Source organism: Meriones unguiculatus, chromosome 3, assembly GCF_030254825.1.
Source record: "Meriones unguiculatus strain TT.TT164.6M chromosome 3, Bangor_MerUng_6.1, whole genome shotgun sequence".
NCBI classification, from domain to species: Eukaryota; Metazoa; Chordata; class Mammalia; order Rodentia; family Muridae; genus Meriones; species Meriones unguiculatus.
The window spans coordinates 181593993-181606401 of NC_083351.1; the positions used below are offsets into that span (position 1 = coordinate 181593993).

The following is a 12409-nucleotide window of genomic DNA, read 5'->3' on the forward strand; positions in this document are numbered from 1 at the left end:
GCACCCCTGGCCTCCTGGTCAGCAGCCACGCCTGCTGCCTGATCCCTGCCCTGGCCTACATAGATGGTCAGGTTGGTGCTGCAGAGTGGAGGGTAGAGAGCCTCCATGGACACAGGGTGAGCGACTGGGAGCCTGCCTCACAGCACTAGATAGGAGCTAGGACCTTGCTGGGGTCCTCCCCACCTCCGGCCTTGTTAGACTGCACTTTGGTGCAGAATCATGAATGGAGTCCCAGCCTGCTGAGGGTCCCCTTTTCTGCCCTTCCCACCCTGGGCCAGAGTCAGGAAGAAGCAGGAGAGGCCTAGGCCTGCCCCCTCATTGGCCTCTTCCTCCCGACAAGCTCTTGCAAATGATGGATTTTCCTTGTCTCTGTGCCAAGGGCTTCTGTGTGGTAAACCGCACTCGTGGGCAGGCAGAGGGTCTAGCTGCTGGGTAGCCTGGCTCTGCCAGCTTGCACCCAAACCCATAGTTTTGCCAAGACTCAGAAGCTGCAGCCTGACCCTGCTTCTGCAGCTCCCTGTTGTGAGACCTAGGCACGATACTGGGCCCTTGCTTGCTGGCCAAAGGGCCAGCCCTTGCTCCAGGAGAGACCAGTTGCTTTTTCTTGCAGGGGCCACCGGGTGCAGTGGGAGAGGCTGGCCTTCCTGGGGACTCTGGGATGAAGGTGAGGCAAGATGAAAGATGGGAAAATGACTTGTTGATGCCAGTTCCCAGCTGGCCGCCTTGTCCTCTCCTGGAGGAGAAACAGGCTTCCTTGTGCTTAGGATAATGGGGTCTCTGTCCTGGCTCGGAGGCAGGCCTGGCATGCCCACAGGTAGGGCCCCAAGCAGTTCAGAGCCCCTGCACTGTCCCCTGCGCAGCTGCGTTTTCTCTGGCACCTGTCTTGGTACCCCACTGGGACATCTGCCCCTCCTGATCCACATGATATCATCAGCACTTCAGCGCAGGTGACTGTGGTAGCTGTGAGGACACAGGCACCTATTGATACTTGGCCCTGGGAGCCCTCATGCCTCTTCTGCTTTTGGAGGAGAAAGGAGGACCTGCTTACCCTGCAGACTGAGAGCCTAGGAGCCCCGCCGACAGCTGAGGGTATAATAAAGCCAGGCCCAAGGGCACCTGCCAAGGGACGGTGAGACTGGAAGCAAATCATTCCTGTCCTGTAGTCCAGTGTCCTGTCATTGTAAGGTTGCGGAACCAGGCCTGGGGCTCCGGGCCTCAGCTCAGCTCAGCTCTGCCTCATTTTGCCCAGGCAATAAACAAAGCACCACCTCACATGTAAACTTTACAGGACTGGCTTGTTCCAGTCAGGGCTGGGCTGGACCAACAAGCTCTACTTCCTAGTGCCTAAGAAATGAGGGGGACTCTTTGCAGGCCTGTTGGAGACAAGGTACAGGCATTCTGGCTTCCTCCTCATTTGGTTTCTTACCAAATCTCCAGAAAGAGGAAGAACGGTGTTCATTGGCATTGCTGTGCACCGAGGCTTCCCTAGCCATGCTGCCCACTGCGACCTTGAATCTGTCTTCTGGGCTGGCTTCTGACAGATGACACCTCCCCTTCCAGGGCTTGGCAGAGGTCCAGCTCGTTCAGATGAAAATGTGACAATGGTGATACAATAATGGTGGTGGTGATGATGGGGATGCAGTGATGGTGGTGGTACAGTGATGGTGATGATGCAGTGATGGTGGTGATGCAGTGATGGGGATGCAGTGATGGTGATGATGGGGATGCAGTGATGGTGATGATGCAGTGATGGTGGTGGGGATGGGGATGCATTGATGATGCAGTGATGATGATGGGGATGCAGTGGTGGTGGTGGTGATGATGGGGATGCAGTGATGGTGGTGATGCAGTGATGGTGGTGGTGATGATGGGGATGCAGTGATGGTGGTGGTGATGGGATGCAATGGTGGTGGTGGTGGTGGTGATGGGGATGCAGTGATGGTGATGATGCAGTGATGGTGATTGTGCTGTGGTGATGGTGGTGTTCCTGGTGATGGCAATACACTGATGGTGGTGATGATGTTTTTGGTAATGGTAGTGCTGCAGTCATGATTGTAAGGACAATGATGGTACTGCAAGTGCTAGTTGTGATTGTGATGATGATGATGGTGGTGATGATGCTGGTGCTCGTGATTGTGGTAATGATGGTGGTGATAGTGGTGATGATAGTGATCTTGATGGTCATTGGTTGATGGTAGGGGTGATGTAGTGGTGGTGGTTGAGATGATCGTGGTGATATAGTGATTGTAATGCTGACGGTGGTGGTGATGTAGTTCTGGTGTTTTAGGCTCTGGTAGTAATGGTAGTGACGATGTGATGGTAGAGCTGGTCCTGCTGCCTAGCGGTTGAGACCCCCATGGCCAGGGCTTACTTGGAGCAGGGGCTTGTTCTCAGGTTTCTCCCCAGCTTCTCCAGTTCTACTCAGAGCTGGAAGGAAAAGGCTGGCAGACATGGGGCTGGATAAGCTCACCTCATGGATTGTGTTTGGCTTCTCTTAGGGTGACCTTGGACCGCTGGGCCCCCCTGGGGAGCAGGGCCTCATTGGGCAGCGGGTAAGTAAAGCACATTTCCCTTCTAAAACTCCCAGGTAGCTTGTGAGCAGTGGGCAGGAGAAGGGCTTGGGCCAACCCCCAGCAGTGAGATTCCCCAGCAGTGGAAAGAGGCCGGGACTCCTGGCAGCTTTGCCTGGTCTTCCTGGGTACCTGGCATCACCACAGAAAGGAAGCATTCTATGTTCAGTGTTGGGCACCATGCTATGCTTGCTGTTCCTTGACACACAGCTGCATCTGCCAGGCTCCAAGAAGGCCTGCTGTCAAGAAGTTAACTTGTTTTGGATTAACTTGTTGCCTCCAGAAGTATTTAAACTCCAATTATGTGTTTCTTCCAAAACTGTTCTACAGTTAGTCTTCACCTTTCCAAAAGAAAGCCACAAGGTCGCCTTGTTCTAAGGAGCCCTGTGAGACCCCTGTTTTCACCTCTCTGTGCTCTGCCTGAATTTAGACCCCTGGGGCATGTAAGGACACAGCATATATCTTTGCCACCTTTCAGATGAGGCGAGTAAGGCTAAATAGTGAGAGTTTGTGCAGTCTGTTTTCACGGCACCAGGTCCTTACCTGATCTCATTTTCCATCTTGTCTTCCTTATGATGGCTCACAGTCCTCATGCCCAGTCTCCAGAAGCTCCAGAAATGTGGCAAAGTGAGAGGAGAAGGCCCCAGGGCAGAAGAGAATATGATAGCTTAGAATCCAGAAACAGTAGCCATGTGTGGCCACCAAGTGTGATCAGTTGAGTCTCTTTTAAAGGCTGTGTTAAGAAAGGTCCTGAGGCCCCACCTAGACTGGACAAGCTCAAGAGGCTGCTGAGCTCCCCTAATACCCACTATGTATATTTCTCACTCTGGGAGCATGTAGTAAATGATAGAAGGCCTGTCTAATGGAGCTTATGTGCTAGTGGATTGATTATTGATGTCTGCCACGGGCACACGAGGAGCAGAATTTGCTCATTGTCACCCCTTTGCCATCCCTGCATCTGCCAACCTGGGTCTCCTAGCTCTGCCTCTGGACAGCTCTGAATTCTAAAACCAGACAAAGATGCTAATTTAGTTTGGCAGCTGTTTGGAGAACTGGGGCCTTTCTAGAGCTGGGAGGACCAGCAGGGGTGTCAGACAAGACCTTGGCATTTTTAGCATCTTTCTTAAACTTGCCCAACCAAGTCCACAAGTTGGCCTTACATTCCTCATCTGAGATGGGGTTCCAGTAACACTTATTCCAGCTCCCAGAAGGAGGTCTCACCCATGGGTGGGGCATTCCCCTTTGCTGTCAGCCATGTTTTCCAGATAAGAAATGGATTCCTATAAAAACTAAGATTCCACCTGAGGTCACACAAGCGCTGCTGATGCTGAAGATGACTCGTATCAGAACCTGTTCTTACCCACCAGACCACACTGGCTTTCCAAGTCCAACCAGTGGATCAGGGTATCTGGTCTATGAGGCTCTGCAGCCCTTCTTCTGCCCCTTAGAAATCCACTTGTTCAGCTTCTGAAAGACAGTGCGCTCCTGACTTTCCAGTGTACTCCTTCCCGGTAATACCTCCCCATCTTTTTCTCCCAGGGAGAGCCAGGCCTTGAGGGAGACCTTGGCCCCGTGGGGCCTGATGGGCTGAAGGTGAGTTGTCTGGGCTGGGATCTAGGAATGGCTTCTAACCCTGTTCTAGTTCCCGTGGAGCACCGAGAGGCCAGTTCTCCCCTAAAGAGGACAGTGGGGATCTGCAGAGTCCCAAGGCTGTCCTTGCTCTATCTACCCGCTGCCAGCCCCCATGGAGCTTGGCCTAGTGTCACCTTGGGTCTTCTCTGTTCCTACGAAAACAGCAGCTTCTATCAGCCAGGCCTGGCTCAGCATGGGACTCTCATATCTTTTCCCTTCCAAACACCCTTAAAGTTCTGAACATCTGATCATCACCAGGGACCTATAAGCCACCATTCGGGGGAACTAGTCCAGGGTGCCAGGTACGATGCTGAGCCCTGTATGTGTCACCTCCCCTGATGCTAGCAGAGTTTAGTCTTCAGATGAGTAAACAGACTTGCTGTAGACACACGGGCTCTCTCCTGAGCTGCAAGTCAGCAGACGGTGACTAGAAACTGCAGGTGGTGAGTAGGCACAACCCCATCCGCAGCCCCAGGCCCGTCCCGGTCTCCTTCTGAGTGTTGTTCCACAGGTAGGCTTTCTGTCTGCTGACCTGGTCACACCGTGACCCAGGAGAGACTACCCCTATAGTGCACATCCCTGCACCAAGGTCTCTCTTGCTCACCTACCCTTCACAGATCTCAAAGAATCCTCCACTTTTCTGAGTCTCAGTTTCCCATGTCCTGCCCTCCTCGCAGTTATCCTGGGACCAGAGAACGTTTTGCCCAGGTCCCTGGTCAGCACTTGGTTTTCTTGCAAATGAAAGAGCGCCCCCTGTTGGCTACTGGTCCACTTACTCTTAGCCCCAGCTCTGCTGACTCCTGGTACAGCCTTGGGGGCTATCTGCTGAGAGCGCTCCTCGGCCAGGTGCTGGCCACACCCAGCAGTGGTACCAATAGGCTTAATGGTGCAAGCACTGTGTGTGCAAGAAGTGCCAATTATGGCTTAGCTTTAGGGCTTCCTGCGAATTAACTCACTCAAGCTGTACCAGCAGGCTCTCAGCACAAGTATCAGCCTCTTCACAGGAGAAATGAGGAGTCCGGGGCCACAGCCTCCTCATCCCTTTCTAGATGACCACTTTTCTCCTGGAGTCTCCACCCCAGGGGACAGGAGAGCAGGTCCAGGCTTTGCACAGTCTCTCTACTCTCTATGTCTGCTTTTGACAACGCTGGCCCCTGGCGTCCAAAGCCAATCACACCCTTGTCCTTGGACTGGAGTGGTCACTTGGAGTCCCAGCACCTTCCTGGTCTTGCGTGGTCCTGGGAGAGACTGTTCCCTAAAACTCATGTCCAGGGATCACGCCATGGAGTAAGCTGCTTCTTCGTGGACGTAGCCTTTCTCCGTGTCTCTGTTGGTAACAGCCATGGTGGCGGTCATCACAGCACACACTGCCAGGGTCAGGTGCATGGTCTCTCGCAGATGAGCAAGCTGGCCAGAGCTGCTCAGTCACTGAGTACTTAAAGGATTATGACCTGAGTATGAGAGAGCTTGTGCCTGAGCTCAGATCCCTGCCTCCCCATGGACTCGGTTCTTCCGTCTGCGGAAGGCTCTCAGGCAGATATCACAGATTCCTGAAGTCTCCAGGGACCCTTACAGCTCATTCTCGTGGGCCCCACGGCACCCCCTTTTTAGCTGTGTGGGAGTCAGGCCATGAGTAGTCACTGGAGATTGGTTCTGGCCAGGGCCTGGACCTAGCTTGGCTACCTGGAGCAGCCAGTCTACAGATATAACAGCAGGAGGCCAGAATGAGAAGCCAGGAGCCAGGGGAGTGTATGAGAGCCAGGTCTGGGCCAGTGGGTCTCTGTGCCAGGCTGTGCTTGGAACCTGACAAGCTCGGTGGAAAGGGACTATGCAAGCCTTCCTAGTGCCCAGCTCTGTTCTAAGCCGGCCTGTTCCTCAGTTCCAGTCATCCTCCCTCATGCGCCATCTGTGGCTGTCCCCCAGGCCAAGCTGGGACATACCTCCAACTCTCATGCCAGTCTCAGGTCCCCAGAAATCTAGCTCCAGGCATCACATCTGTATCCCGGGCCTCTCTTCCTGGCTGGGCCATGCCTGATTCCTTCTGCCTCTCTCCCACAGCTGCTCTGAGCCTGAGTGCAGTTGGAGGCATCCCTCATAAGCTATCGCAAGGCAGCCTTGTACCTTCCCAAGCCTGCTTCTAGCCCTCCCCTTCCTCAAAATGGGACTTCATGCCCTCCTCCTCTCAGGACCCGCCACAGTCACAGCCAGGCCACACAGACATGCTGCAAGCTCCATGCCTGTCAGCCCCTCGGAGACAGGCTTGCGGTGGGCACTGCCTGGCCTTGCGGCCGCTGAGCCCAGGCAACTCAGTTCTGCCTGGGGCACGAGGGAAAGATGGTGAAGCTGGCAAGCAGAGCTAGAATATACCCACAAGGAGTACACTCATGATTTGTTGCAAAACCAGCGCTTATGGAGAACCCAAAACACCCGTGCCTCGGGCCCCTGAAGCTCATGCAAATGGGTTCCTACATAAGAAAGACTTATAGAGTCCTCGGTCTCCGGGAGTCCTTGCCACACATTCCTAGCGCACAAGAGCCCCCTTGGGTCCCCATTTTTCAAGACTTGGTGCCAGCTATAGACTAGCTGTATCTCAAAGGGTGGGATTTGGGCCAACTGGTTTGACTTAGCTCTGCCTCAGTTTCCTCGTCTATACCTACCACCAAAGGCCCTGGTGAGGCTCACTCGAGTACTAACGGCATGAAATACAGCTAAGTGGCTGCCGGTCTCCAGGCAACTTGAGGTGTAGGGCTTTTGATGATCGGTTTTTGATGTTGTCTCTTTGCTGCTCCTGTCCCCTGCTCCAGGGGGACAAGGGTGACCCAGGCCCTGATGGTGAGCATGGCGAGAAGGGCCAGGAGGGGATGAAAGGAGAAGATGGGCTCCCTGGGCCCCCGGGCATCACTGGCGTGCGGGTGAGTGTGGAATATGTGGTTCTGGGTGAGGGCCACACGTACCTGTCCAAGCCTCCAGAAGTCCTCTGGTTTGTCCATGCCCTGCTCGGCCTTCCTGTGGCCTCCTGTGCCCTCAGGAAAAATTCTGTTCTCTGTGGCCCTGTCCTCGTCCCATCCACCACCACAGCAGCCTGTTCTCTCGGCTCTGGGGACAAGCTTGACCTGCCTCTGGGCCTTTGCATCCGCTCACCTCTCTACTCCTCTCTCCCTTCTTTCCCATTCTTCTTGAACCCCTGTGTGCCTTCAGCCATCCTCATAGACAATTCCTACCCTTGGAGGCCATCCCTGACCCTGGGCTGGGCCTTGGGCTTTCAGGGTCATTCAGAGCCTCCAAGGAAGCCAGGAACTTGTGTGATTTAGATTTATGTTTTCCTTATGTGACACCAGAGTGCTGATATGCTACTGACTGAAAAGACAGCTCTGCTCCTCACCCTGGTGGAATTTTATTCAATATTGACCATAGATACCATGAGTATCTTCCCTGGGATCTGGGACTCTGGTAGAGGAGAGAAACTGTTTTGTTTCAGTGTTTTCAGACAACATCCTTACTGCTTTCCAGAATTTTCTTTAATTAGATAGCACCTTTGAGGGAAGCTGGCCCGGGTCACACAGGAAGAAACAGCAGAGCCAGGATTTGAACCCCAGTATGTTCATCCTGTACCTTTGCTTTGACTCACTGGGATTCAGAGCCTGAGAAGGCTGTGAGGGCAAGGATGGATGGTAGGTAGGTATTCTGATATTTGGCCAATGGCGTGGAGTTTGACTCTGTTACGGAGCCAGGGTGTGTATGGAGCAGGGCTCTGTGGCCAGCTCAGGGTCCTGCCAGGTTCCTGGGATCTGGCCACCTTGCAACAAGCCACCAGAAGGTCAGGCCTGCAGATGTTCGGTCTGAGCCAGCCTTGGCACTAGCCCAACTCCCGAGCTGGGTGCTTCCCTCTGGCCCCCACAGTGACCGATTCTTGCTGTTACCTGGGCTCAGCAGCCCAGGTTTCTTCTTGCCTGCTCCTGACAGCTCTTCAGCCATTGAAGTGACCAGTCTGGGAGGGACCCAGACTAGCGAGCAACATACTGGCCGTGGGAAAGTATTTGTTACCTAAAAATAGAGCTGAAGTGCTAATGGCCCCATAGAAGCAAGGGGATGAGATCACTGCCCAGCCCAAGAGTCCAAGAGTGCAGGCCGGGTGCCTGTCAGATCCGCCTACTGCTGCTTGCACAGGCCTGGGGATGTGGGCAAGAAGGCCGCAACTGGCTGGCTCTTCACCTCACTAATCCCCTGTGTGACTTTGCAGTTGCCCCGGCCCTCTCTGGCCTCAGTCTTGCTATGTTGAGAATTTGGAAAGAATGTGTGCCAACATTATTTTGAGTTCCAAAGTCAGGAGGACACTGTCTCAGTGAGTGTGTGGTTCTTTTGGGGAGTGGACATATCTTTGGAACCTGAGTTCAAGGTCAAACCTGGGATCCCAGCTTGAGCAACCCTCTTCCAGTGTGCTGGGCGAACTGGTGCCCATTGCTCAACCTTGGCATTCTTAGCTGGGAAGAGAAAATGGGGGCCTGGAGGGGCTGGTCTAGTATACGGAGTATGAGGACTTGTGCTTGAATTTTCAGCACTCATGTGCTCAGCTGGGCATGGTTGTGAATGTCCTGGTGAGCTCAGTGCTATGGGGTCTTGATCTTGGTAGTTTTATGGCCAGATGGCATAGCCAAATCACAACTTTCTCATTCAGTGAGGCACCTGGTCTCCAGGCAATAATGTTATGAGCAATAGAGGAAGACAAGCAGTGTCCTCTCCATGTACACACACAGTCATGTGTACCTACCTGCTCAGGTCACACATGTGCACACCAGAGAGTGTGGAGGGGAAGCACTAGGTAAGAAAAGCCTTTACAAAAATGCACAGAAGTAGGAACGTTCAGAGAAAAAGAAATACATAGAAGCTGCCCGTGGTGGCTGTGGTTGGTCTTGTGGCAATATTCAGTGTGAGATTCATATTCAGTGGTCCCTCACAGTTCTCGTGTGCCAAGGTTAGCAGAGTGTCTATGGCCTACGTGTACACCAGGCTCTGGACACAGCTCTGCGTCTGGGCTTCTTTGGCATTGTGGCGCCCAGAGGAATGCTCTCTTCTTTGTGGCCTGGAGACAGCTGACTACTTGAAAATAGCAGTTTATAAGCTACCAGGGCCTTTCTAGTAATGTGTCTAGGATCACACTATCTGACAATGTTTCATCCTCAAGGGAGATCACAATCACTAGGAGTCACTTAACATCATTCTGACTAGTGATGCCATCTTGTGATAGGACCAGCAGGGGCCTCAGCCTCCAGGGTGTTCGCTGGAGGGGCCTGGTTCCATCCCCCTGCCGCTGTAGCTTTTCTGACATTCCCACTGAGACAGGACACTGTCCCTAAGAAGCTGTGGAGAAAAAGGTCACAGGGATGGCCAGGGTTTTCTTATTAGCAAAGCAGCATTGTTCAGCTGGTTCTGTGTGGTAGAGATAGGAGAGTCACGCATGTAACCTAAAGTCCTCCAGTGAGCAATTAAAAGGGAGACATGAACTGAGTGTGTGTTGGGGGTGGTGAATGGAGGTGACTTTCTTCAGACCAACAGATCTGAAATAGTCTTTCAACATAGTTTCAGTATTTGGAAAGCATCAATGGGGCCCAGTGAGGTGGCTCAGCAGGTAAAGGGGCTTGCTGCCGAGCCTGACAGCCGCAGTTCAATTCCTGGAAGCCACATGGTGAATGCAGAGGACTGACTGTCACTGGTTGTCCTCTGACCTCATATGCACCCTGTGGCACGCAAACAATAAAGAGCCGAAGATGTGATTAAATAAAGATGGAATAAAAAGTTAAGATTTTAAAAAATCACAAACAGGACCTTTTTATTCCCCTTTTTCACTAAGTGTTTCACAGACACCCCAGCTCAGATGAAACGCTTGGTCTAAGCCTAGGAATGCTTGATCTGTGCCTAGACTCGAGAAAATGCGCAGCTGAGAGCACACGTTTGGCCTACAGAGGGAATGGCCCACCTGGGAGGGTAGGACATCTGTGTCCCAGCCAGATGCCCGCTGTGAGGAGACTCCCGAGCGGTGCACAGCAGGGATTGGGATGTGGGCAAGACCACATGGTGGCTGCTTCGGGGCCAGCTGTGCACCAGGGGACCCTGGGCCAAGCCCTCCTCTAGGAAGCAGGGTGGCTCAGTCCAGATAGCTGGTCCCCGTGCTTCACACAACTGGGACAACACAGGAGGCAGCAGGGCATCCCTATGCTGGCAGAAGCCACTTCCATACTCCAGACACCTGCTATGGCTGACAATGTTGTGAATGTGCCCGTGTCACCAAGCTGAATCCTTTAGCTCCGTGAGGCCACCTACAATTCTGTGTCCCTGACACAGACCAAGATGCCAGCCAGGAAGCCAGGTTGTACTCAAGGCCACACAGCACAGGGACTGAGTGACAGCATGCCACAGCAGCGACATGCTACCGGTATCCAGCTCCCAAAAGCATGCTTCTTGGAGACGCCTGCTTCTCTCATTCCTGAAATTTCTCCTGCTCTTGCCTCTGTGTCCCCTCAGGGTCGTGAAGGAAAGCCTGGACAGCAGGGTGAGAAGGGCCAGAGGGGAGCTAAGGTAGGTCCCCTGCCTTTGAGGCCACAGCCCTCCCCACTCCTCTCCAGGGCCAGCAACCATAGGCACCTCCTTTCTCTCTTGCTCTCTCTGCAGGGTGCCAAGGGCTACCAAGGACAGCTGGGAGAGATGGGCATTCCTGGAGACCCTGGGCCCCCTGGCACCCCAGGTCCTAAAGGGTCCAGGGGCACCCTAGGACCAATGGTGAGGTTCTGGGCTGAGGGAAGGGAAGGAGAATAGGAAGGGGCTGCTTCCCTGTGTGGCTTGCCGACCCCACTGTTTCAGAATCCCTAGGTTTCCCATCCCAGCCCCTCACTTCTATCCCAGATCCCTCCGGGCACTCCCCAAAGCTTCAGTCCTTGAACACGCACAGTCGTGGCAGACAAAACACATCTTGCAAAAAGCAGGCTGCAGGGGGTCCATGTGCTTTTTGTGGACACTCGTTGATAAAAATCCTGCTGGGGGGCAGGGAAGGAGCCAGGCAGATCCCTGGGTACAGGGTGAGGTGCTGCAGGTCTGTGACTGGCTGGGAGAGAGTCCTGGGGCCCTGCTAGACTGTCCTGAGTCAGCCCAAAGGCATGATAGCTGAGGTGAGCGAAGAGTCCACAGCAGAGGAGGGCTGTGTTGTCTTTGAGAAAATGGAGCAATATCCTTTCGTGTGGGGCAACAACGTTGACCGTGGTGGTTTCTGGCTGCCCAGGTGATGCCATGGGTACCTGCTGGGGAGATACACAGTAGCAGCCATTAGATGGTGCTTCATCTCCAGAATCAGACTCAGGTGGTGCAAGCACAGGTAGCAGTGGGTTGGAGGAAGCAGAGTAGGGAAAGGCACTTTCTTAATACTCATTTAACGGGAAATCTCAGGAGTTTGAGCATTAACAGCGGGTTAGCTCAGGTGGCTATAAAGATTCTGAGAAATGTCAACTAAGCCTTCATAAACCATAGGAGCAGAGAGAAGGAAGACTTAGGAAGGGGTCCTCTCACCTTCCACCTTGTCCTCCTTGCACATCATGTGTGTGCCAAGCTGCTTAGCTGCGTAGCTGGAACCAGAATGAGTCACCACCATGCCCCTGCATACCAACAAGGGTCTTTCTCCTCTCTAGGGTGCTCCAGGGCGGATGGGAGCCCAAGGAGAGCCAGGATTGGCTGGTTATAACGTAAGTGACACATTCAAGGGACTCTCCTTCCCACCCTCTGGAACTCCATCCCTGCATCCTGAGCTTGACCCTTCCTACCAGAGGGAGGAGATGTGGGACTCCTGGACTCATAGATTAGGGTGGGGTAAGGTAGAAGTGATTTTGAGTCCTCCCTGCAGATGGTGGGTGCTCCACACACATCTGAGCTTCATTTGTCCTCTAAAGGGGGACCGTGATGCTCCCAGATCCTCCACACACAGTCAGGACACGAAGGCCCAGAAAGGATAGCCGTGGTTAGAAAGGGATGGGGGCTCAGGGAACCCTGTACAGACCAGGCCTGGCAACTTCATGCTTTTGGGAGTGGAGACCACGCCCAGCCATGGTGGCCTTTGCCAGACCCAAGGCCTGCAGGAGATGCAGCAGGAAAAAGAGAGAGAGAGAGAGAGAGAGAGAGAGAGAGAGAGAGAGAGAGAGAGAGAAGGAAAAAAGAAAGAACAAAAG

At 53.5% G+C, this 12409-nt stretch overlaps 1 protein-coding gene across 5 annotated transcripts in view; it reads left to right on the forward strand.

The window, feature by feature from the left end:
• The window catches only part of Col27a1 (collagen type XXVII alpha 1 chain), a 117925-nt gene that overhangs the window by 87574 nt on the left and 17942 nt on the right, over nucleotides 1–12409 (forward strand). For all 5 annotated transcript variants that reach the window (XR_009591018.1, XM_060381182.1, XM_060381183.1 and 2 more), the window contains 7 exons: nucleotides 611–664; nucleotides 2499–2552; nucleotides 4110–4163; nucleotides 7007–7114; nucleotides 10722–10775; nucleotides 10869–10976; nucleotides 11876–11929. Coding sequence is in view for 4 of the 5 variants with exons in the window: in XM_060381182.1 (XP_060237165.1) it covers nucleotides 611–664; nucleotides 2499–2552; nucleotides 4110–4163; nucleotides 7007–7114; nucleotides 10722–10775; nucleotides 10869–10976; nucleotides 11876–11929 (486 nt within the window). In the remaining variant the exon portion in view is untranslated. The remainder of the gene's footprint in view (nucleotides 1–610; nucleotides 665–2498; nucleotides 2553–4109; nucleotides 4164–7006; nucleotides 7115–10721; nucleotides 10776–10868; nucleotides 10977–11875; nucleotides 11930–12409) is intronic.